Genomic DNA, 19,260 nt, shown 5'->3' with positions numbered 1-19,260 from the left:
GACGCTAAATCGATTTAGGCTCATAGATCACGTGGTATCGAAAGCAACCTCATCCGAGCTCCACCCGCAGTCCAGCACGACCACCACCTCTCACAAGTCATCGTCAACCAACACCATGGTTATTAATCCCACTCATCTCGCGCAACGGACGCGCCAGTGTGAGTGTCTCTCCCTCCCGATGCTGAAATGCAGCAGTTCTAATCCTTTCTGCAGCCGTCAATTGGGCCGATGCCCAACGACGAGTTTTGAAGAGCTACCGGGAGTGGATCCGCGCCGTATGTTACCAGTCCTTCCGCGATTTTGTTAGACAAGGAGTGCCGGAAGAATTCTTAAAGCTGGCAGAGCCCCATCCTGAATTGTAGCTAACGAGCGTTGGGCGCAGGCTCCGGAGATTCAAACGATGTACTCTCTCAACATGCCCGTTTCCGCCCTGAGGACCAAGATCCGGCAAGAGTTCGAACGGCATCGATACGTGAAGCAAATTGGAGTGGTGGACGTGCTGCTATTTCAGAGCCATTCGGAATTTCAGGTTCGTTGAACTTCCCAATTTGAGCCTGGGGAAAGGAATCCCGCTGGAGGCGAGGGAGACAGGCACTACGCGGACTGAAGTGGGAGCTGTGACGTCCTCTATCGCTACCAGCCAAAGTGTGGAATCTGGGGGGGATGAGCATGGTGGCAACATATGTGCTGACATCTGAAATTTGCAGGAAACATTAAACTACTGGAAGCAGTTACCCCACGTCCTGAAGTATTTCCGAACAGAGGAGGATCCAAAGGCAAAACGTCCGGAAAATTTTATGCATGCTTTCTTGGAGGTAAGCTATATCATCCGTTCACTATACTGAGGGTCGTTGATCAATCTAACTTTTGCAAAACTAGGGCCGCAACTAAATACAAGCATTTTCTCGCAGCGTCCTGTACATATCCTGATGAATCTTGACCATACTCCCCAGGCCTCCCATGCCTTTACGCCGTGCAATGCTAATCCATCCACGCCTTCCATAATCTGTTAATCCTCGTCCATTTGCCTTGAAGCGAAGTCCTCTCTTGCTGCCGTGAACTTATCGGCAACGATATCGCACAGGTCCATTAAGTCATCAAACCCTTTATCCAGCGCTTCGATAGCAGTTGTGCCTTCTAAAGTATAATCAGCCATGGATCTTGATCTGTATATATTTGCATATGTGCGGAGCTATTACTGACCGTATGTCTGGATTCGGATGTTCATGACTTCTTCGGAAGGATGGGGGATCGAGTATCCGCAGAACTCGACATCAGGGCTATAGTTATAGATTAGTTAGTTTATGTGATTGTAGTAGAACACTGGGGCCATTTTTGAACTGATCCCGCAGGGAGCAGATGCGGGGCAGGCCGTACTTTTTCATGATGATATATCGGAGCGCATTCCCCAATGTATGATCTTCCTTCTTGAATTCAAACGACGCCGCTGTATCTGTTGATCCTGGAAGCTAAGAGGATTATCAAGTTAGCCTAGAGCATGTGAAGTGTGCAGGCCAGGGCGGTTACAATTCGAATTCGCTGCTCCTCGAAGGCCAGAAGTACGGGGTTGGCCTCTTCTTCTTGGACCTCCTCTGCAGCTGGCGCTTCCGTCATTGACGCATCATCATCTGCCGGGGCCGTAGGCTGTTCGACCTCCTTTTTCGAAGGCATGTTTGGGAAGGTTGATGCAGGAATAATCTACGATTGGCGGCCAGCATGGAGGGCAAAAATCGAGCACGACCAGAAAATTGTTATCGCAACCGATTGCGGCTGCCTGAATATTAAGGCTACACAGAGCCTCGACTCTGATTTTGCAGCCTCCCCTACCTGGGTTCTAGGTACTCTGGGCATTTTGCAAGGTAGGAAACCTCAAGGAATTCTTCAAGTAAGTACATGCTGCTCCTGTATGGAGCATGCAATTCTTTCTTTCCCTTTGTTTCTCTTTTTCAGTACGATGTCAGGGAAGTGAGAGGGTCCAAATCACGACCTCTTTTCGCTGTCAGCCTTGCCGGCGCAGGCGCAGAGTCGCAGTCCCAGCACTCCACGAAAGGGATGCAAACAGGTCCAGTCAAATATTCCAGCCAATATCATTGATACGCTTCTTACCGTGCGGCGTACGAGCAGCCAGACAGACGCCTTTCCTTTTGAACCCTTGGAAGTCGGATGGCTTTTCAATATTCCCAACCGCGCGGCTACGGCCCCGGCGCCGACCTCTCTTTCTCCCGACGATGGATCAACGGTACAGGAAATTATCGATAGTCCCACGGATCCTCGTCAGAAAAAGAGGGTCGTAAGTAAATACGAAGGACTCCAGTCTCAACGGCGCAATGCTCCATCATACTCTGTACGGAGTATTTGAGTCTTGAGGACCCCGGCCTCTCCTTGAGACGTGATGATACATTGGAGAGTCGTGACTCTCTTCTGAAGGTTCTGCAGCCAGGGCGGGCGGGCGCCCATTGGGCAAATCGTGAAGGAGCGCGTTTCACGGAGGTTGGCGGAGGGTCGCAGGCGGGAGTTCTGGTTGGCGGCGGCTCAGCCGTGGCTTGCTCTCTGGCCCTTTCAAAACGCGACCATGTTGGCCAGGGCCCGTCGAGGAGTTTGTTGTCAACGGTGAATGTATATCAGGGATCCAGGGGGGGCGCTGATCCGGCATTAGCCAGTCAGGCCAATGCGTGCTTGAGTTCTCGAGGGAGCCTGAGAGAGAAAGGAGGGGGGAAGAACTCAAAGGAGCGGAGGCTGCGGAGCGGGCCCGACGACTCCTCCATGATGCCCATCTGATCCATCCAGCGTCCATTGATATTGGCTACAGGGACAGTCTACTCCAGTGTTTACGGAGGAAGAGGCCTATTTTCCTTCGCTGACTGGCCAGTGGCTGTTCCCTGGGGCGCCGTGGCCGTGGGCCCTGGGCGATCAGGAGGAATACGAAGGAGAACAGCCTGGGCAGGAAGATGGGGTGGGATCCGTGCGTCTGAAACGGGCAAATATCGATATTCAGGATTGCGCAGAGATGGCTTCTGTTCTATTTCGAAATGTGACATGATGCTGCGGTGAATGGAGATATGTGATGCGGTGAGAACCATGAGTCAGGAAGACACCGTAAGGGTTCTTGGGAGATATTCAGCAGAAGGCTTCGTTCTGTGGAGGACAGAGGGTACTGGTGGCAACTGCTGCTCTACGACCTACGTGCCTTGCCAACATGATTGATCTGATATTGACTGCATGACCAGCGGATCCTACTGTGATACCGTACCGTGGGGAGAGGGGCGGCGATAACTGGGCGAGACGAGACCCCTTTTTTGATTAACCAGATGGCCAGGCTCCAGCAGACAGAGGGGCGGTTCAGGAACAGATAGTGATAATATAAGGTATCTCTATAGCTATTTACATCCAACGCAGGAGCCGGACAGCCTCAAACGATGCCAATGGTCCCAAGTCCAAACCCCCGTCGTCACGCCAAAACCGCCCACATTACATTATCGACGTGCTCCTCGATCCTAGGTTTCTCTATCTGCTGCTGCTAAGGCCAGAGTTGACTGGACTACTGCGCGGCACATTGTCACATCCCCCCCCCTCCTTGCCAAGTTACTAAGGTCTGGGACGGAGTTTTAGCTGAACTCTACTAAGGGCTGTAAGGGCTCTCAGGGCTCTCAGGAACTGTACAGATACGACAGATACGACAGATACTACAGATACTTCCAGAGTCAAGACTCCAAGGACCTTCAAGGACCCCGTCCGGTGCATTTGTCCGGCAAAAGTCTGTAACTAATAAAGTTCTCGTGGTGCTACTGTACCGGGGGGCAGCGGTCCTCTCGCAAAACGCCAAACACCCCTCCCTCCTTCGCGGCTTCGCCAGTCTGGATGAAAGTCTGGGAAAATCTGAGCCTCTGAAACACCTACACGCTACTTAGACTCCCCAATACCCCCACATACACAACACACCTCACCTCCTGTCGAAGGGCTCGACTCCAGTTCTATAAAACATACAACTTCACCGCCACCCGCGATCCTCTCTTTTCTACGACCTCCCGCCCTCCCGCCTCTCGCCTCTCCCTCAGTCCCTCCCTTTGGCTTGCTTGCTCCCTGCTCCCTGCTCCCCGGCCTCTTCCCCCCTTTCGGCGCTCATAAGCAATCTGGCATCTGGTTGTCGATAGCCTCTCTACCCCCCCTTCCGGAACTCCTCTTCTCACCAACAGCAGCAGCAGCAATCGACATACGCCGACGGCTCTCTAGTCTGCTTGGGTGGTGGCACATCTAGTCGCTCGTTAAGGAGAAGGAATACACACATAGACACAGACGCACGAAGCCGTATCGCCGCGTAATAAGCCGTGTACAAGAATCCGGAAAGGGAGCAACCCCATTGCGACAGTGATATATTGATATTACGAGCGACGAAGAGCTTGAGAGATCGATTCACGACACCAGCTCGGAAGCTGTCCTTTAGACACCATGAGTACTGCCATCGCAATGGCACCGTCGCCAGCACCTCATGACAGATCGTCCTATGTCGATATCGCGCCCACAGCAGCAGCCCCCAACTCTCCCCCGGCGCAGCGCACATCTGCCACGGCGACTCCGAACCAGGCGGCCCAACGAGCAGCAAGTGCGAGTCCAAAGGCTACACCGGCCGGAAAGAGTCCACCATCAGCGTACGTCCCCAGTCTGTTTCAATGGGTGTTGGAACCTCGGCAACAGCAGATACTGACATGGCAATTTCTGCAGGTCTCGAAATGGGGTACCACCCAAGATCATTGTTAAAAAGGAGCCTCCCTCGTCGCCAGATCTCCCAACCTCTCGTCATAGACCGCGCAAACTCGACCTCTCGAAGAAGAGCGCGTCCAACTTAAATTCTAGCACAGCGCGGCCGTCGGGCGGCCCCCTCACAGCGCGAGGGGTGGAAACTGGCGGTCTTGGTATCCAAGACGTGGGGTTGGCCTGTCTATCTCCAGGATTCGTTACGCAGGATCCAACCATGAGGGAACAATTGCAACGGAGTATCTCGGTTCGCGAGCAACAGAGGCATCTCATCGAGTCAAGGTTACAACAGACAGCAAAGCCAGGCGATGCACCGATGGATAGCGCGAAAGAATTAGGAGGCTTTCAAACAAAGACCCCGGGCACATCAAAAAGAAAGGCACCCCCGGGGCTGAGCATCGTCGCTCCATCACATGAGCAGTTTGCGCACGAGAGAGTAATTCAGTCCGCTCCCCTTAATCAGACCTTCACTGGACGACATCAACCACACCCATTGACGCGCCACATTGCTAATCAACCATCGAACCTCTCTAATACATCCCATATTCACCATGTCCCTGCAACGCAAACAAGTAATCGTCTACCACCCATCACAGATGTATTTGCATCCGAAGGTCTCGGGGCTCACCGTGAGGCGTCGGGGAGGACAAGCTTCTTCCAGAACTCCGGCTCCGCGTCCAACTCGTCCCAATCGAATTCGAGAGCAGCATTCCCATCTCCTGGCCAGACGACTTCCTCGGGCAGACCTAGAGAGTACCGCTCTGCTGAAGACGCTCAGGTTGAATTAGCAGGCGGCCGGCCCGAGCTCCTCCCTAAACTCGTCCATTACGGAGGTCACCAACCGCCCACGCCCCCGTCGCCCCTGACGGGCAACACGATGAGGCAGGGCGAATCTAGCCGCGGGGGCAGGAGACGGGCGAGAGCAGAGTATGAAGATGGAGCCAGCCCACCTCTCGGCAACGGACCGCCGACGGCACGACGAGGACCTTTCGGCGAAGGACGGGATAGCCCGAACAGCCAACAAAGGAAAAAGGAGGAGTTCTTGAGATTGTGTGATCGAGCCTGGGACCTTTTCCACTCGTGATTTCGATTTTGCTTGCATATCCTGCACCGATTTGGGAGTTCGGATCAGCCCGTATTTCACAGGCCCTGGCTAGGTAGTCGAGAGGCATCGAACTGTTGATTTCATTTTCTTGGGAGCAATATATACCATTCGAGGATAATAATCCTTCCAGCAGTTTTATTACATTACCAGGACCGGAATTCCCTTCCCTGTCGATACGTTTATCTATCATCATTATCATCATCATCATCATCGGAATTACAACAAACAACAACATCAGTGCGTTACTTGCTGGTTACGGACTGGCGTTAATGAATCCTAGGGGCGGCGGAGGCGGAAAGGAGGCGGATGGATGGTCACAATGGAAGTTCACGACGGGACGAGAGACGGCGGGAGGGGAAAGAATGCTGCTGCGGCCGGTTTATCTTCTAATTCTCCAGTGACCCTGCCCCTCTTCCCCCTCCCTCTCGCGCCTAATTCCTTGCGTACAGGCAGGAAGAGCGGGGAAAGGGGCAGGGCAGCACTGTTAATCACTCAAATCAAACCGTCCGATCTGCGTACAGCATCCCCAGGACAGGACAAGAGAGAGCTAGCTTGTGTGGATGGGCGTTTGGACATGGGCGTTTCCGGTGTCGTGTCGTGTTGCTTTTTGTAACCTTACCTATCTATCTATCTATCTATCTATCTATCTATCTCTAGAGCGGGGATGGATGAATGGGGAATCAATCTATTACTTTGTTCGCTTGCTTGCCTTCTCTCTTTCCTGCTTTACTTCATGATAAATCATCCGTCGTCATGAAAGATCAGGATCAAGGCTGTGCGTGCGTGCGTGCGTTGTGTGTCTGTGTGTACGTCAATTTACATTTTCGTGTCTCCCAGAGAGAGAACGAACAACTAGCACGGGGTCAAGTACCGACTGTGTGATACTGCCCAGAGGTCTAGAACCCTCTTTTTTTTCTATTTAACTTTTGTGCAGAGGTAAATAGGTAGGTAGGTCTCTTGTGATTGTGATTGGGAGCTTGGGCGGGAGGCATGATTGATTTCCATGCATACATACATACCTACATACATACATGCATGCAAAGTTATGTATATATGTATGGATGGGGATTTTCGAGACTCGTTCACAGGAGATTGTGGAATCGAACGAGGAGAGAGATAGATATGCCATGATTTTTTGCAATATACAATAATACAATATATACAAAATGTGATTCTAGAATTTCTTTAGATTGATTTCCTATCAAACAATCTTTTCCTATCCTGCATCTCTCCTCTCTCTTTCTCTTACTCTCAGTCTCTTCTCCTCACATTCTCTTATCTATCTACAAAGATCCCCTTCCCTTCATTTCCTTTCCTTTCTTTTCTCTGCACTCAACAAGCTCCCTCGTCCGCGGAATACTCGAAAGAGCAAAACAAAAAGGATGATGCTGCTTCCTGACAAGAGCGCGCGCACGAGAGATGAAGAGGAAAATGAGTTATCGTGTGCTGTTTTTCCAGGATCATCGAGGGTACGTAGATTTTGCCAACCCCTGTTGAAGGTTCTCACTCTTCTTCTCCTCTTGGGCTTTTCCTCAAGTAGTTGCCTTTGCCTACCGCCGCCGCCGCCGTCCTCGCCGCCCTTCCTCCCTTATTTCGCCAGAGAAATATGTCAAAAAGCTCCGTCAAACGCCGAGGACGCCGTAGTTCCATTCCCATCATGATCGCTATGCTGCATTGGTTTAAAAAAAAACAAAAAAAGAACCTCACATTATTTGATTTCGGAAGCTGCCGCCGCCCCTCTAACAAAAAAAATCAAGTCTTTCCACCCTCACGCAATCACCATACAATTATACTCGAAAATTGCAAACAAAAGTGCGTGCTGCTGCATCTGGAAGCCGCCGGACCGCGCGGGAACGTGGACTTCTCGGGACTGGACTCGTCGTCCAAGTAATAGTGAAAAGAGGGCTTCTTTTGGTCATCATCCGGTCAAAGGATGGGGTCTGTTCTTCCGTCGTGCATTTGAGAGCACGCGGCCCCTGCTAGACAAGATCAGATCCCTTCCTCCCCTGCTTTGCAGAGCTTGATCTCACGGCCCCATTCGGACTTCAGGACCTGAGAAGCGGTGATGCGGCGTCCGGGGTTAGGATCCAGGATTGAATAGATGACATTTCGGCAACGCGCCTGTTTATATATCGTTATGGCTGTGTTGGTTGACACAGGGGGATTAGGTGGAGGCTTACCCGATGCAGTGATTCAATAGGAGCATAACCCTCCTCATCCCTTCTCCCTTCCAAGTATCTCTCGTAGAATTCGTCTTCCTCCTTCTTCGCTACCCGCCAGAGATGCCGCCCGGTTCGCATGGCCATGTAGATCACGCCTGTGGCCCACACATCCACAGCTCTGGCATCAAACTCTTTGTCAACGTATTCCTCGGGAGCGATGTAGGGGGCCGATCCGCAAAGACCGGTGACCATGTGTGTTTCTGACTCCCAAGCCATGCGGAAGCATTCGCCGTTCCCGAAATCAGTAATCTTGAGGGCACCATGAGTGGTAAGGAGGAGGTTCTCGGGTTTCAGGTCTCGGTGTGCAACGCCCATCTCGTGCATGTACTCGACGCCACGCATCATCTGCTTGAAGAAGCAGTCCGCTTCGTTGACCTCGAGCTTCCCGGCGGCGAGCACGAGCGTGTAGAGATCCCCACCTGCACAGAATTCCATAACCTCACAGTAGTCACCCTTTGAGTCTTGCAGGAGGTCGAGGGTGTGGATGACGTTGGGGTGTCGTAATGAGGACGATATACAGAATTCAGACGTGAGCCGCTTGCTGTATTTCTTCTCGTTCTCCTCCGGCCGTCGACGGAACTCCTTGACAGCGAATAGTTGCTCTCCGTTGTCTGACCGCTTGTGCGAGATCCTGACGATGCCGAAAGCTCCGCGACCAACAATCTCCTGGCATTTGCCGTACTTCTCTACCAACGACGCCGTGGCATTCGGGCCCCCTTTCTTATCTGAAGCCAGAGTTTCCCGCTCGCGTTTCAGCTGGTCGACCCAGTTCGACATGAGCGATAGTTGCTGCTCGCCCTCGTGGGGCTCCACGTTCTTCTTCCCACTGATAACGTTTCGGAGCATGTCCGAGAGCTTCTCCTGCCTCTTCGCACTCTTCAAGTGATGCTCATGGCCGCCCTGGGCCTCGGGCACCACGGCGTAGCGCTGGCTCGGCATGGGTTTCTTCTCCTTCGACAGCGTCGTGACGGACTTCTCTGAGCGGTCCGACTTCTCCTTGGCCGACGACGGTTTTCGAACGGGGGTGCTGGTTCGGGGCGTGGAGGACGCAGGGGGATCTTGTTTTGACGAGGCGTTACCAGCGGATGTTTGCTGCGAATCGACGCTGTTGTTGGATCGCAGAGCGTCTCTCGTCGAGAACATGCGCGTTAGACGCTTCGTCATTGAGGGCTTCTCCTCTGTGGCGGGGGCGGGCTTCTGTGGCTCGGCAGGTGGCGCAGTGCCATTCAGACTCTCGGTGCTGGAGACGGACATGGCATTCTGGGCGGGCGACGGGCGCGACTCGGGCGACCCGGCCTTGGACGAGGCCTGCGAGGTCGAAGGCGAAGGACGAACTCGTTGCGCGGCGACCGTGGCCATGATGTTCGGTGTTCTGCGTGTCGCCCACTGCCCGCGGGCGCGTTGGTTGGGTGTTGTGGTTTTTCGGTGGGAGAGGGCGGTTATAGGAACACCACGGACTGGAGAGAGAGTCGCCGCCGAGGCGGTGCGGGCAAACGCCCGCGCTCTTGTAGGATCTGGGGTTTCCGAGTGGGTTGACCGCACTCCTATTGATGTGAGTTCTTGATGACCTTGTGAGCGTGGGTCCTTGACAATTTGTGCTGATGTTTTTTTTCTTCTGGTGCTTGGCTTTTTTTGTCTCGTTTTTTTTCCCTTCTTCTCGGGAGGGTGGTGCAAAGAGAGGGTTGTGTGGAAGGGCTTACGGAGTAGAATGATAATTATTTATCCGCAGAACTGGTGGGTGGCGACGGGTTGAGCAGGAGAGAGCAGGTCACAACACAGGTCACAACACCTGCGAAAAGAGAGCGCGCGAGCAAAAGAGCAGCAAATAAGAGTGTTGAAAGGATAGATGGATGAATGGAGTGGGAAGAGAGAGAGGGGCTGGGACGGGCGAACCGCCTTGCTATGAGGGATTTTCCTGAACTCCCAAGGGCAGCATCCGCACGGAATCCGGGTTTCGCATAGAAAAGGAAAAATGGGCAAAGTAATGTAATATAATCAAATATTAAACAACACTACTCCTGTCCTAAGGTCTCTTGTGGAGGGCTGACAAGAGGCCAGAATCAAGCCAGAATTAGGCCAGAATTCAGCCAGAAATCCACAATAAGCAAATAATAGAAACAACCCCCCCAAGTCAAATCAATAATAATAGTCGAGTCTTGGGACACTTTAAGACCCCTCAAGTAATAACCAAGCACTTGTCATAACAAGTCTCCGAAGACCTACCTGCTTAGTAGACGCCGTGCCTTGCCTTGCTTGAGGGCCCCCTTTGCCCCCCTCAACCATCCACTTGTTGTATGAATCCTCTGCAACTCAACCATCATGTGGACGTGGTCTGCCTCTTGGCAATTGGCATCAGTGGAACTGCTGCTACACATCTCCCCGTCAAAGAAAACACACACAGAGCACGAGTAAGGTGCCCACCGAGCCGATGCGCAGTACAGTTGTACCCACCTCACTCACTCAGCCCGGGAAATGTATGTCACTTTTCCCACCGCTCTTCCCATATCCTCATGTTCCCCCCTTTTCCCGCGTCTTGGCTTTGGGGCTTCAGACACTTCAGAGGACAGAGTTGGACGAGAGCAGCCAACTCTCCTCCACTCTCCTCCCCCTCCGCCCCGTAGAGCCCCGTCAGCGCAAGTCCTCTGCTGTGGATATGTCATTCCCTCGGGGCGAGTGCGTCCTCCTCAAAGGCCCCGTCACAGCAGGATTTCGAACCAATAGCCCAGCCGCCGAAACCTCCCGGGCTGTCTCGGCAGTGCAAAGGGCAATATCTCTCGACCCGGACAGAACCGCAGAACCGCTTGTGGGAGTCTCTTCCCCGCTGTCAAAAAGACGGGGCGGATCCGGGGCCATTGGTCCCTTCTGCTGGGCATGGGGGATGGCCGCCGCGCCCAAAGCCACCAGCCATCAGGAGGATTTCGAGAAGAGTCCTTGGATGTCGTTTGCCAAGGGTTCCCGATTTGGAACGCTCATCCTTTACCCCTCCTACACTTGAGCTTTGCCAAGTATCATCCGTACCTCATACAGTGATTCCCTTTACCCTTTCTCTCAGGAAAATCCTGATATCCTTCGTGTATGGCGTACGGAGGCAAGACGGGCTCGCTAAGTTATTTACGGAAGTTGACGCTAGCCATTCCCCCCCCCCCCCCCCCCCAAATCATTTTCTATAAGAGGAGTTTGTCGGTGTTCGGGATTTCGATATATCAATGAACTACTAATCAACCCTTTGAATGTAAAAGTAATCAACTAGGTATCTCTCGAAACCTTATCATTCTTGGCTTACAGGAACCGTTGACCGCTCGTATTTCATTTATACTTGCCTGGTTTCGATAATATGGTTACAAGACATCGCCAAGCTTTGCTGTCAGCAGTCTTCAAGCCATTCTTTCTGCTTACTTTCTCCTTTCTCATTCTCTTTTCTTCTCTTTGAGATGGTCTCACTACCCACCGCGAGGTTCAACGAGAATGCAAGTCAGGACGGTCGAGCCGAGTACCTGTCTCAATCGTGAGCGAGTCTCGGCATTCAGGAGAAGGCCTCGGTACTGCGCTGTGAGATGGATCACCCAGAGCCTTGGCATTCAAGAGGAGGTCTAGATGCCGCCTCTTTCATCTGTTCGATGGAACATCAGTTGCAATATAAGACAGCATTCAATACAAGCAGCACACAGAGTCAGATCAAGATCAGGAATAATAGTCAAAACAGTAATCTTTCATTACTCAATCACTACTACTACCCATTCTCTCTTCAAAAACCGTAACCAGGACCGCAGAAGGCAACAATGCCTGTAAGACCAGATGATCAACCAGCCGTCAAAACCTAGCAAAGGACCAAACCGACAAGGATATCTAGAATCAAACATGCAAGGAAAAGCAGCGTGTATATACTCTCACATCATTATCATCGATAGGACCGTGAGGCTATCCAATCTACCCGCTCTCCCAAGAGCTCATTATCCTTCCTTTCCTGAACGCACATCAACCTCCATCCTACGCCATAGCAAGCAAGATGATTGATCCACCCAAATTCGTAATGTCGTTACATTCGTCACCAGGTATGTACCCGAGGGGAAAAGAAAATCGTTATCCGTCCACTTCTGCCCGTAATTGAAGGCCAGAGGTTTAGAATTGAGAAGTGAAGTTTCGGCCGAATGACGGTCGAGAATTGTTGGTCTTTGGTGTATCGCGAGAAGACTGACCGCCGGCACCAATTTTTTGGAATCCTTGCATGATGTCCATACCGGAGAAGTCAGTAGCTTCTTCGGATAGGAATTCAGAACCATAGAACTCTTCGTCCTGGGGCAAGCCGAAGGCAGAGACGCTAAATGGCGGCGATCCCAGTTTGATCGGTGACTTGAGGCTAAGCAAGTTGCTAGGTGAGGCCATAAAACCAAGTCCCTTGACAGGCGAGTCAAGTGCCGATGGGGCTAGATTTGGTGTAACCTTCACCAAGGGGGTGGAGGTATTACTCTTATTGTAATTGGAGTTATCAGCCACGGAGTTGGCAGATCTAGATCGGTCCAAGCGGGGTCTCTTTGCTGATCGCTTCTCAGGAGAACCATTGCCAGGTACAGAAAGAAATCCAGAATTGTTGTCGGCGAAGATGTCAAAGTCGTTGTTCAAGTCACCGTAAATGAATGGGCTGTCATCCAAGCAGAAAGCAGGGCTCCAAGGCGGTAGATTCGAATCTAAGATTCCCATACCTCGAACCGGCGAACCCACCAGTTCTCGAACCCTATCACGATGCAGACGGAGGTTCGTATTTGGTGAAACAGAGGGTGGAGCTGGCCTTACTGGAGGCTGCAACTTCACAGCCGGTGTAAGAGGTGGTAGCATGTTAGATGGGCCATTATGTTTCTGGTTCCGACGCAATGGTGATGAGGATGGGGGAGCAAAGCTTGATGTGGCGGTGCGACCCTTTGTTGGACTATCATATGAAGAGCCCCGAAGTCGTGCAATTTCCTCCTCAGCACGTCCTCGCTTTATACGCGGGCGATCAGCTTCTGAAGTAAGCAACCGGTTAGCCTGATGTGGTCTCATGGCAGATGAATCGAGTGATGAGAAATAGCCACTGTCATCCATGGATGCGAATTTGCGTTTGTGAGATCGTGTTCGATCGGAGGAAGGGAATCGTGGAACAGGAGGTGGAGTAGCGTTCATCCTTGGCATAACGTGAGGCATAGGTGGTGACGAGTGCATCATAGCCGCAGGTGGTGATGAGCGGATAAGGGGGGAGGATGGTGGTAGTTCCCGGGCTTCTTCCCCGGCGTCTGCTTCAGGATTGAAAGCGTCTGATGCTGGAATTGTAGCGTCAGAGGACAATTCTGGATGAGCACGCGATGGGGCCTCCGGCATGGTGTACGCTGATTGAGGAGGCAAGTCTTGAACTGCTGGGGTAAGGGGCTTGAACGAGGATTGTGAGCTCTCCGGTTGCGTCACAGGCGCAAGGTTCGTAGATAGTAAGGATACGTTCTCATTTGGACCCACAGACTTTCGCGCCGGCTTTTCCTTGATGAATTGATGCTCCATGCCTTGTTGAATAGCCCAATAGTTTCCTTTTCCAGGGTCATCCTTTGGTCTCTCTTGCTTGATAAAGGCCTTATTGAGACTAAGATTATGGCGAATACTGTTTTGCCAGCCAGCATCTGACGGACTGTAGAAGGAGTAGGTATCGGATATCCATTTGTAGATTTGGGCAAGGGTCAATCGACGAGCTGGTGCTCTTAATATAGACATTCCGATCAACTGTGCGTAACTATGCGGTGGTTTGGTTCCATCGTCATGAAGAGGCGGAAATGAATCAGGCGCAGGAAGCTCTACTTGTTCCTCAACTGCTTCTCCTCCTTGCCTTTCTTCGGTCTTCGATCTCTTGGAGGCCCTCGATTCATGGATTGATGGTGCCTCCAACAGAGTTCGCTTGGCTGCCCGCTTCTGACCGTACAGGCCTTCAAGGGAGAAGTTGCTTTCATCGAATCCATTGCGATAAGAAGTTGTATGCTGCTCATATATGGGATAATTCTCCTTGTCCGTGGACTTTGTACTCGCGAATGTTGTAAATAGGGCCTTCTGCGGCTTGAACTTAGACATCAATGGCTGCTTCTTCTCCATGGAATCCGTTTGGTGCATAGGCCTGCCCGGTGGTGGCATCGAAATCACATTCAGTCTGCTGTTGAAGGGCGCTCTTGAGGGCGAACTAGATGTCTGCTGAGACGACTTTAATGGTGATTGCGGGCTGTATCCTTGCTGAGGGGGGTTGAGAACAATGTTTCTTCTCGAAGAGGCATTCTTTATCGGACGAAGCGGTGATGGTTTCTTCGGACGTATAGGGCTCGGAATCGGGGGCATGGGAGCGTGGTCATAGGATGCGCTTGAATCTTGGTAAATTTGCAGCGGCTGCTGCGTATAACGCGTCGACGACATGGTGAGGAGTCGACGACACGTCTTGCTGATTGTGGGCAAGGAGCGATGTCGATGGCGAGCTGTATTTTTCAAGGTCAGTCTTGGGGGAAAATGTCAATCGGTGAAGGAGGCCCAGAGGCGGCGATGTGGATACGTATCGGGAGGGAGCTTGCATACCGTGATATCCAAGAACAGGCAAGTCGGCGAGGTGCGCTGGCTAGGATAGGATCGACGATCGGATGGATTGTGGAGCGAGATTAGCACGGAGGGGACGGAGTAGATGTAGATTCCACGCCACGTCAGGTCTAGGAAGCAAGGGTGAGCTCGAATGCCTCGGGAAGCTGGCGGTGGAATGTTGGGTGAAGGTGGAAGTTGTGAGAATTGACGCTCGAGCTGTAGACGTCTTTCCCTCTTGTCTGGGAGGAGGAGCAGGCCGAGGCGGGGAGGGGAGGGGAGGTTAGAGGCGGACGCGGGATACCTGTCACCAGTACTTGTACATGTACGGCACAGCAGGTCGGAGCAGATCGAGCAGGTTCAAGGTCAAGAGCAAGGTTCTGGACGGAGGAAGAAGCGTGACTCGCGAGGCGTAAGGTGATAGCGCAGGGCCGAGCAGGATCCTCTCAAGCAAATTGCCTGGGATCTCGGTATCAGAACGAGCCTGGCCGGACGCAAGGTTTGGCTGGTATGAGGTATCAAGAATGCCAGGCGAAGGGAGTCCAGGCCAGCTCAGCCAATTGAGTGGGCGATGATTGGGGACGAACGGGAGAGCCCTGGAAGGAGGAAGTGCCGGTTGATCAACTGGGCGCTGAAGGCGCTGGGATTCTTGGGATTTCTGGGATTCCTGGAGCCTAGAGCTACGTCGAGATGCAAATTGATTGGGTGGGAGATGGAGCGTGGATGGGATAGATGAAGCTGATGATGCTGGTCGTTGGTTCGAAGAGCGGGCCGCGAGGGGGAAAATTTCGGCCAGGCACCGCCGTGCGTCTATCAGATCGCTAAGGCAGGGAGCGGCTATCTGTGGGCATCAGTGGCACCCCGTGACTCCGCCTCCGTGGACCTGCGTTCCCTTCCAGGAACAAAGTTTAAGGTTGACACGAGGCCAAACCCGATATCTGTCTTCGTCATTTAATCACGGCACTGCTAATCAGTGACTTCTAGATCTAATTCCTCACTATTGGCCTGAAACCCCTGACTATCGATCGTAGGTGTATACTCAGGCGAAACTTAATGACTCGCTTGCTACTATTGGGAATTGGGGGGGAGCAGATGGCTATGTCCACCCCTCTGACGGCTAAACCCCCCCGAACGTTAAGCGCTAACAGCTGGGTATACTAGCGTGTTTCCACGCGTTGTTTACTTTTGGCATCTGGTGCGGGACCGAACATCCGCGCATAAAGCCCAACGCATGTGCCTTCAAGACTTCGACCTGCAATCAGTCTTTGGAAAAAAAGAAAGGAGAACAAGGAAGAAGAAATGTGCCCCTCATGAGAACCATTCTTCGGTATTGTCCCACGTTCGTAATTGCATGTCTTGAAAGCTGCTCCTCCTGCGTCATGGCCCATCTCATTACTTATTATTATCCCGTGGGCCTCGTGGGGACGGTGTGAGATTCGTATAGCCTGCACGGGGTCAGGGCTGGCCTGTTCGCGTCAAAGTTTTCAAACTTTGCCAATAGTAGTCCCTTAGCAGCCCTTAGCATCCTCGCAGGATATATATGACGACAAGCTTTTCGCATCGCCAAGTGGCACTGGGAGGCGCCGGTCTGACTTAAAAGCCTGCTACTGTAGGTACACTGCCAGGTACGCCCACCGCTCCGTACGGAGTACAGTAGCACTGCAGCTCTGTCATTAACTCCGCAGAGACAAAAGGCATCGGGCACGAGAGCGTTGAAACCTTATGCTGTATTGCGTATGTATGTCTTATTACCACTCGAACCGCTGAAGATATCCATCTATCCAGAGTACAATATTGAATGTAGACCCCTCGGTTGATCGGATGACATTATGGCTACAGTAAAGGATTGAAACAAATCGATTCGCGCTTTTACTCCGGTCTACTTGGATATATCCCAATCCTCCAAATCTATGGTATGTATAGACATGAAAACATTATAGCATACAAAAGTCGCTCTAGGCCCCTTTTCTTTCAAAGAAAAGCTACGGGAAATCTCTGACATTTCCTTATGCCATCAACATCAAGGATCATACTTCGTGGAGCTCATTATAAACCAAGATTCCCTGTAAACGCCATCAATGCCCTCGATCCACGCTGCAAAAGAAAGGGGGTTACAACGCAACTCATACAGCCACCAAACTCATCACCACCAGGGCGACGAACATCAGCAGATGCGGCATAATCGTCCCGCTTCCGCTTGTAATTTGGTCATAATTAGGCCCAGGGTAATTACATGTCACCTGGGTTTTCGATTTTATTCCATAGCTCTGATTGAATGACGTCCGACCAGGTAAGGGGCACCCGAACGACATGGAAGATGGACAGCTCTGGACAATATTGTAGCACAGGTCATCACAAGGAAGGATCTCCTTATAAGGGCCGGGATTGACGTATTGGTCTATCATCGGGTTCCTGGACGAGCTGAGGAATGCCGACTGATTCGCAACGCTGACAACCTCAGGAGGAAGCATCGTGCCGTTTGGGAAAGGATTTATCATGCTTCGTGGCCGAAGCCACGGTAAATCGGACGAGAAGTCGGTACATCGAGGTATATAAACCGAGCAAAGCCACGCCTTATAAGCTGCAGCACAGTCGTCGCAATTTCTCGCAAGAGAGTATTGAGCTGTAGAGGTGGTATTGCAAGGTATCTGCGCCAATACGTTCTGGAAGTTCTGATAGTATTGGGAGGCGCCATTGTCGTAGAAAGAAGCGAGAGAGGTCATATTTGGGAAGTTGTTGGGATTTCCGGGCACAGCATATGCTGTTTGATCACAGAAAGATAGATTGAAGACCACAGCGCAGTTGCCATCTTGGAATGTTAGCTCCTGTCTGTTAGAAAAGGCTCCGTGAGAGAACATACCGGAAAGAGTAGTAAAGTTCATCATTGGCCAGACTTGTCCACCGCCTCCCACTACTCCAGAGCCGCCCGTAGTAGAATTTCTACCACCATACATTGCGAGAATTGCACTATACGTTGTGCCGCCTTTGATGCCCGTGAGATAAAACTGTTGCTTCGGTGCACCATTCCCTCTGGTCGTAAGGCTCGTATCGATATTGCTCGCACTCTGTCCGGTAGTTGAGGGCACAATCCCAGCATTCTGCATCAAACCACAGTACGAATTTTGAAGGCCTTGAATGGGGCGCTCATTACTATCGGTTGCAAATAACAGATATGGAGGCGCAGCATTCAACACCGCTTGATACGCCGAACTCGAGACATCTTCATTGGTGAGGTTGCCGGTGACCAGCAGTGCAGCACTACTGTCACTATCGATCAGCTGAAGATTCGGATCAGAGTTGTTGTAAAAAGTGTGGTAGAAACCATCAGTGGATACAGCAATCTCGGCATTCCATACATCTTGGTAAGCGGTTGTATTTACGCCATACACGCCCATGAAAAGGTCGCCGGTAACGCTTACTGTCTTCATCACAGCACCCCCGTCCAACATGACCATCTCCTGAACACCATCTGAATTTGGACCGGGATTGGGGTTGCTCTCGGACTGCGATATGTAGAGCTGAAGCTGAGGCGGCGGTTCTATCGTCGTGTTGTGTATCGGCCGGGGCTGTAGACATGTATTCACAGAGATATAGACCGTTCGAGATTGTCGAGGTCTTAGTTTGAGGTCTTCAAAATCTTCCCCTTCGTCACTCTCCTTCACCAGCCTTGCCTGCTCCATTCCATCTTCAGTACTTCGGCTTTGAAGCCCAATCTCTGCGCTAGGAAACACATAGGAAAATGTTTGTCCCTGCACAATATTGTCAGTCCTCGCGACATTATTAGTCAACTGTGTTGGACTGTTCGCTGTGGGTGCTCTTCCAATAATGCCTCGATCGTATCCTATGAATTCTGCCTCGTATCCTGCCTCTGATCTTAAATCCAGGTTCTCGACATTGGCCCCTAATATATCCATGTCCAATATTCGTTCGTGGTTGTGATCTTGCGCTCGTGTCGAATCAACATCTGCAGCGTATGCCAAGTTGGGCAGTGTGAAAACAAGGTATAGAATCAGCAACATGATTGAAGCTATAAGAGATGCTGCAAACCGCGACTGCAGCGGGCTGAGCTTTGGTAGGGGCATCGCGCTGGTACCCTGACGAGCATTGGGAAATCCAGGCTCCCTCTCCGCGGCACAATGGTCCAGGATCTAAAGGTTCGTTGATTATTTCGAGAATTCTGGGGAATAATTGCAGGAAGAGACTTAGTCCGTAGGTATGTAGGTGCTCGTTGTTGCGACGACTGTCGTCCTAGGATGCTCTTGGCGTTTGGCTTTCTTGTACGGAGCTTTATCTCAAACGCCAAAGTACTGTATATTTAGAACTGCCATATATGTACGCTAAGCTTAATTGAGAACCGGTTGCTAGGGCCTCGCAACCTACCTACCTAGGTAGGTATACGTGGTCAACTCGGACTCTTCAGATCTGCTTGAAACAGGGAGACAATCGTGCGGACTTTTACTTTCGTACTTCGGAGCGTTAAGACTTCATGACAATAACTGGACAAGTAGCACATATGTTTCGTGAGAGCTCATACACTTCATACAAAATTGACGAGCATTCAAAAAACAAAGGGATTCAATATAAAGGAAACCTGTCTCGCGGCCCCAGCAA

The 19,260-nt window shown here is 51.6% G+C and overlaps 9 protein-coding genes across 9 annotated transcripts; 4 read left to right on the top strand and 5 right to left on the bottom strand.

The window, feature by feature from the left end:
* Positions 1-99: 99 nt before the first annotated feature.
* M430DRAFT_127009 (hypothetical protein) lies at positions 100-1,128 on the top strand. Its single transcript, XM_024862009.1, has 5 exons — positions 100-158; positions 214-275; positions 383-529; positions 708-815; positions 880-1,128. The coding sequence occupies exons 1-5, from the start codon at positions 116-118 to the stop codon at positions 889-891; spliced, it is 372 nt and encodes a 123-aa protein (XP_024717844.1). The 5' UTR covers positions 100-115; the 3' UTR covers positions 892-1,128.
* Positions 890-1,735, bottom strand: M430DRAFT_127008 (hypothetical protein). Its single transcript, XM_024862008.1, has 4 exons — positions 1,528-1,735; positions 1,378-1,469; positions 1,204-1,280; positions 890-1,137 (listed from the first exon to the last, which is right to left on the bottom strand). The coding sequence occupies exons 1-4, from the start codon at positions 1,669-1,671 to the stop codon at positions 1,010-1,012; spliced, it is 441 nt and encodes a 146-aa protein (XP_024717843.1). The 5' UTR covers positions 1,672-1,735; the 3' UTR covers positions 890-1,009.
* A 65-nt stretch (positions 1,736-1,800) lies between these two features.
* Positions 1,801-2,388, top strand: M430DRAFT_177542 (hypothetical protein). Its single transcript, XM_024863733.1, has one exon. The coding sequence runs from the start codon at positions 1,914-1,916 to the stop codon at positions 2,292-2,294; it is 381 nt and encodes a 126-aa protein (XP_024717842.1). The 5' UTR covers positions 1,801-1,913; the 3' UTR covers positions 2,295-2,388.
* On the bottom strand, positions 2,389-3,190 carry M430DRAFT_177543 (hypothetical protein). Its single transcript, XM_024863734.1, has one exon. It carries the CDS (start codon positions 2,792-2,794, stop codon positions 2,483-2,485), a length of 312 nt encoding a protein of 103 aa, XP_024717841.1. The 5' UTR covers positions 2,795-3,190; the 3' UTR covers positions 2,389-2,482.
* Positions 3,191-4,446: 1,256 nt separating this feature from the next.
* On the top strand, positions 4,447-5,836 carry M430DRAFT_30564 (hypothetical protein; the record flags this gene model as incomplete). Its single annotated transcript, XM_024865960.1, has 2 exons — positions 4,447-4,646; positions 4,720-5,836. The coding sequence occupies 2 exons, from the start codon at positions 4,447-4,449 to the stop codon at positions 5,834-5,836; spliced, it is 1,317 nt and encodes a 438-aa protein (XP_024717840.1).
* Positions 5,837-7,846: 2,010 nt separating this feature from the next.
* Positions 7,847-9,438, bottom strand: M430DRAFT_22010 (hypothetical protein; the record flags this gene model as incomplete). The annotated part of the gene is made up of 2 exons (XM_024864616.1): positions 7,847-7,978; positions 8,038-9,438. 2 exons carry the CDS (start codon positions 9,436-9,438, stop codon positions 7,847-7,849), a joined length of 1,533 nt encoding a protein of 510 aa, XP_024717839.1.
* Positions 9,439-10,089: 651 nt separating this feature from the next.
* On the top strand, positions 10,090-11,074 carry M430DRAFT_44808 (hypothetical protein; the record flags this gene model as incomplete). Its single annotated transcript, XM_024867723.1, has 1 exon — positions 10,090-11,074. The coding sequence occupies exon 1, from the start codon at positions 10,508-10,510 to the stop codon at positions 11,072-11,074; it is 567 nt and encodes a 188-aa protein (XP_024717838.1). The 5' UTR covers positions 10,090-10,507.
* A 1,071-nt stretch (positions 11,075-12,145) lies between these two features.
* Positions 12,146-14,906, bottom strand: M430DRAFT_177497 (hypothetical protein). Its single transcript, XM_024863732.1, has 2 exons — positions 14,653-14,906; positions 12,146-14,555 (listed from the first exon to the last, which is right to left on the bottom strand). Exon 2 carries the CDS (start codon positions 14,494-14,496, stop codon positions 12,199-12,201), a length of 2,298 nt encoding a protein of 765 aa, XP_024717837.1. The 5' UTR covers positions 14,497-14,555; positions 14,653-14,906; the 3' UTR covers positions 12,146-12,198.
* A 1,765-nt stretch (positions 14,907-16,671) lies between these two features.
* On the bottom strand, positions 16,672-18,914 carry M430DRAFT_36919 (hypothetical protein). Its single transcript, XM_024867020.1, has 2 exons — positions 17,510-18,914; positions 16,672-17,458 (listed from the first exon to the last, which is right to left on the bottom strand). Exons 1-2 carry the CDS (start codon positions 18,729-18,731, stop codon positions 16,773-16,775), a joined length of 1,908 nt encoding a protein of 635 aa, XP_024717836.1. The 5' UTR covers positions 18,732-18,914; the 3' UTR covers positions 16,672-16,772.
* Between the last annotated feature and the right edge of the window lie 346 nt (positions 18,915-19,260).

This window comes from Amorphotheca resinae, assembly GCF_003019875.1.
Source record: "Amorphotheca resinae ATCC 22711 unplaced genomic scaffold M430scaffold_11, whole genome shotgun sequence".
Lineage (NCBI taxonomy): Eukaryota > Fungi > Ascomycota > Leotiomycetes > Helotiales > Amorphothecaceae > Amorphotheca > Amorphotheca resinae.
This window is presented reverse-complemented; position numbering and strand designations above follow the sequence as displayed.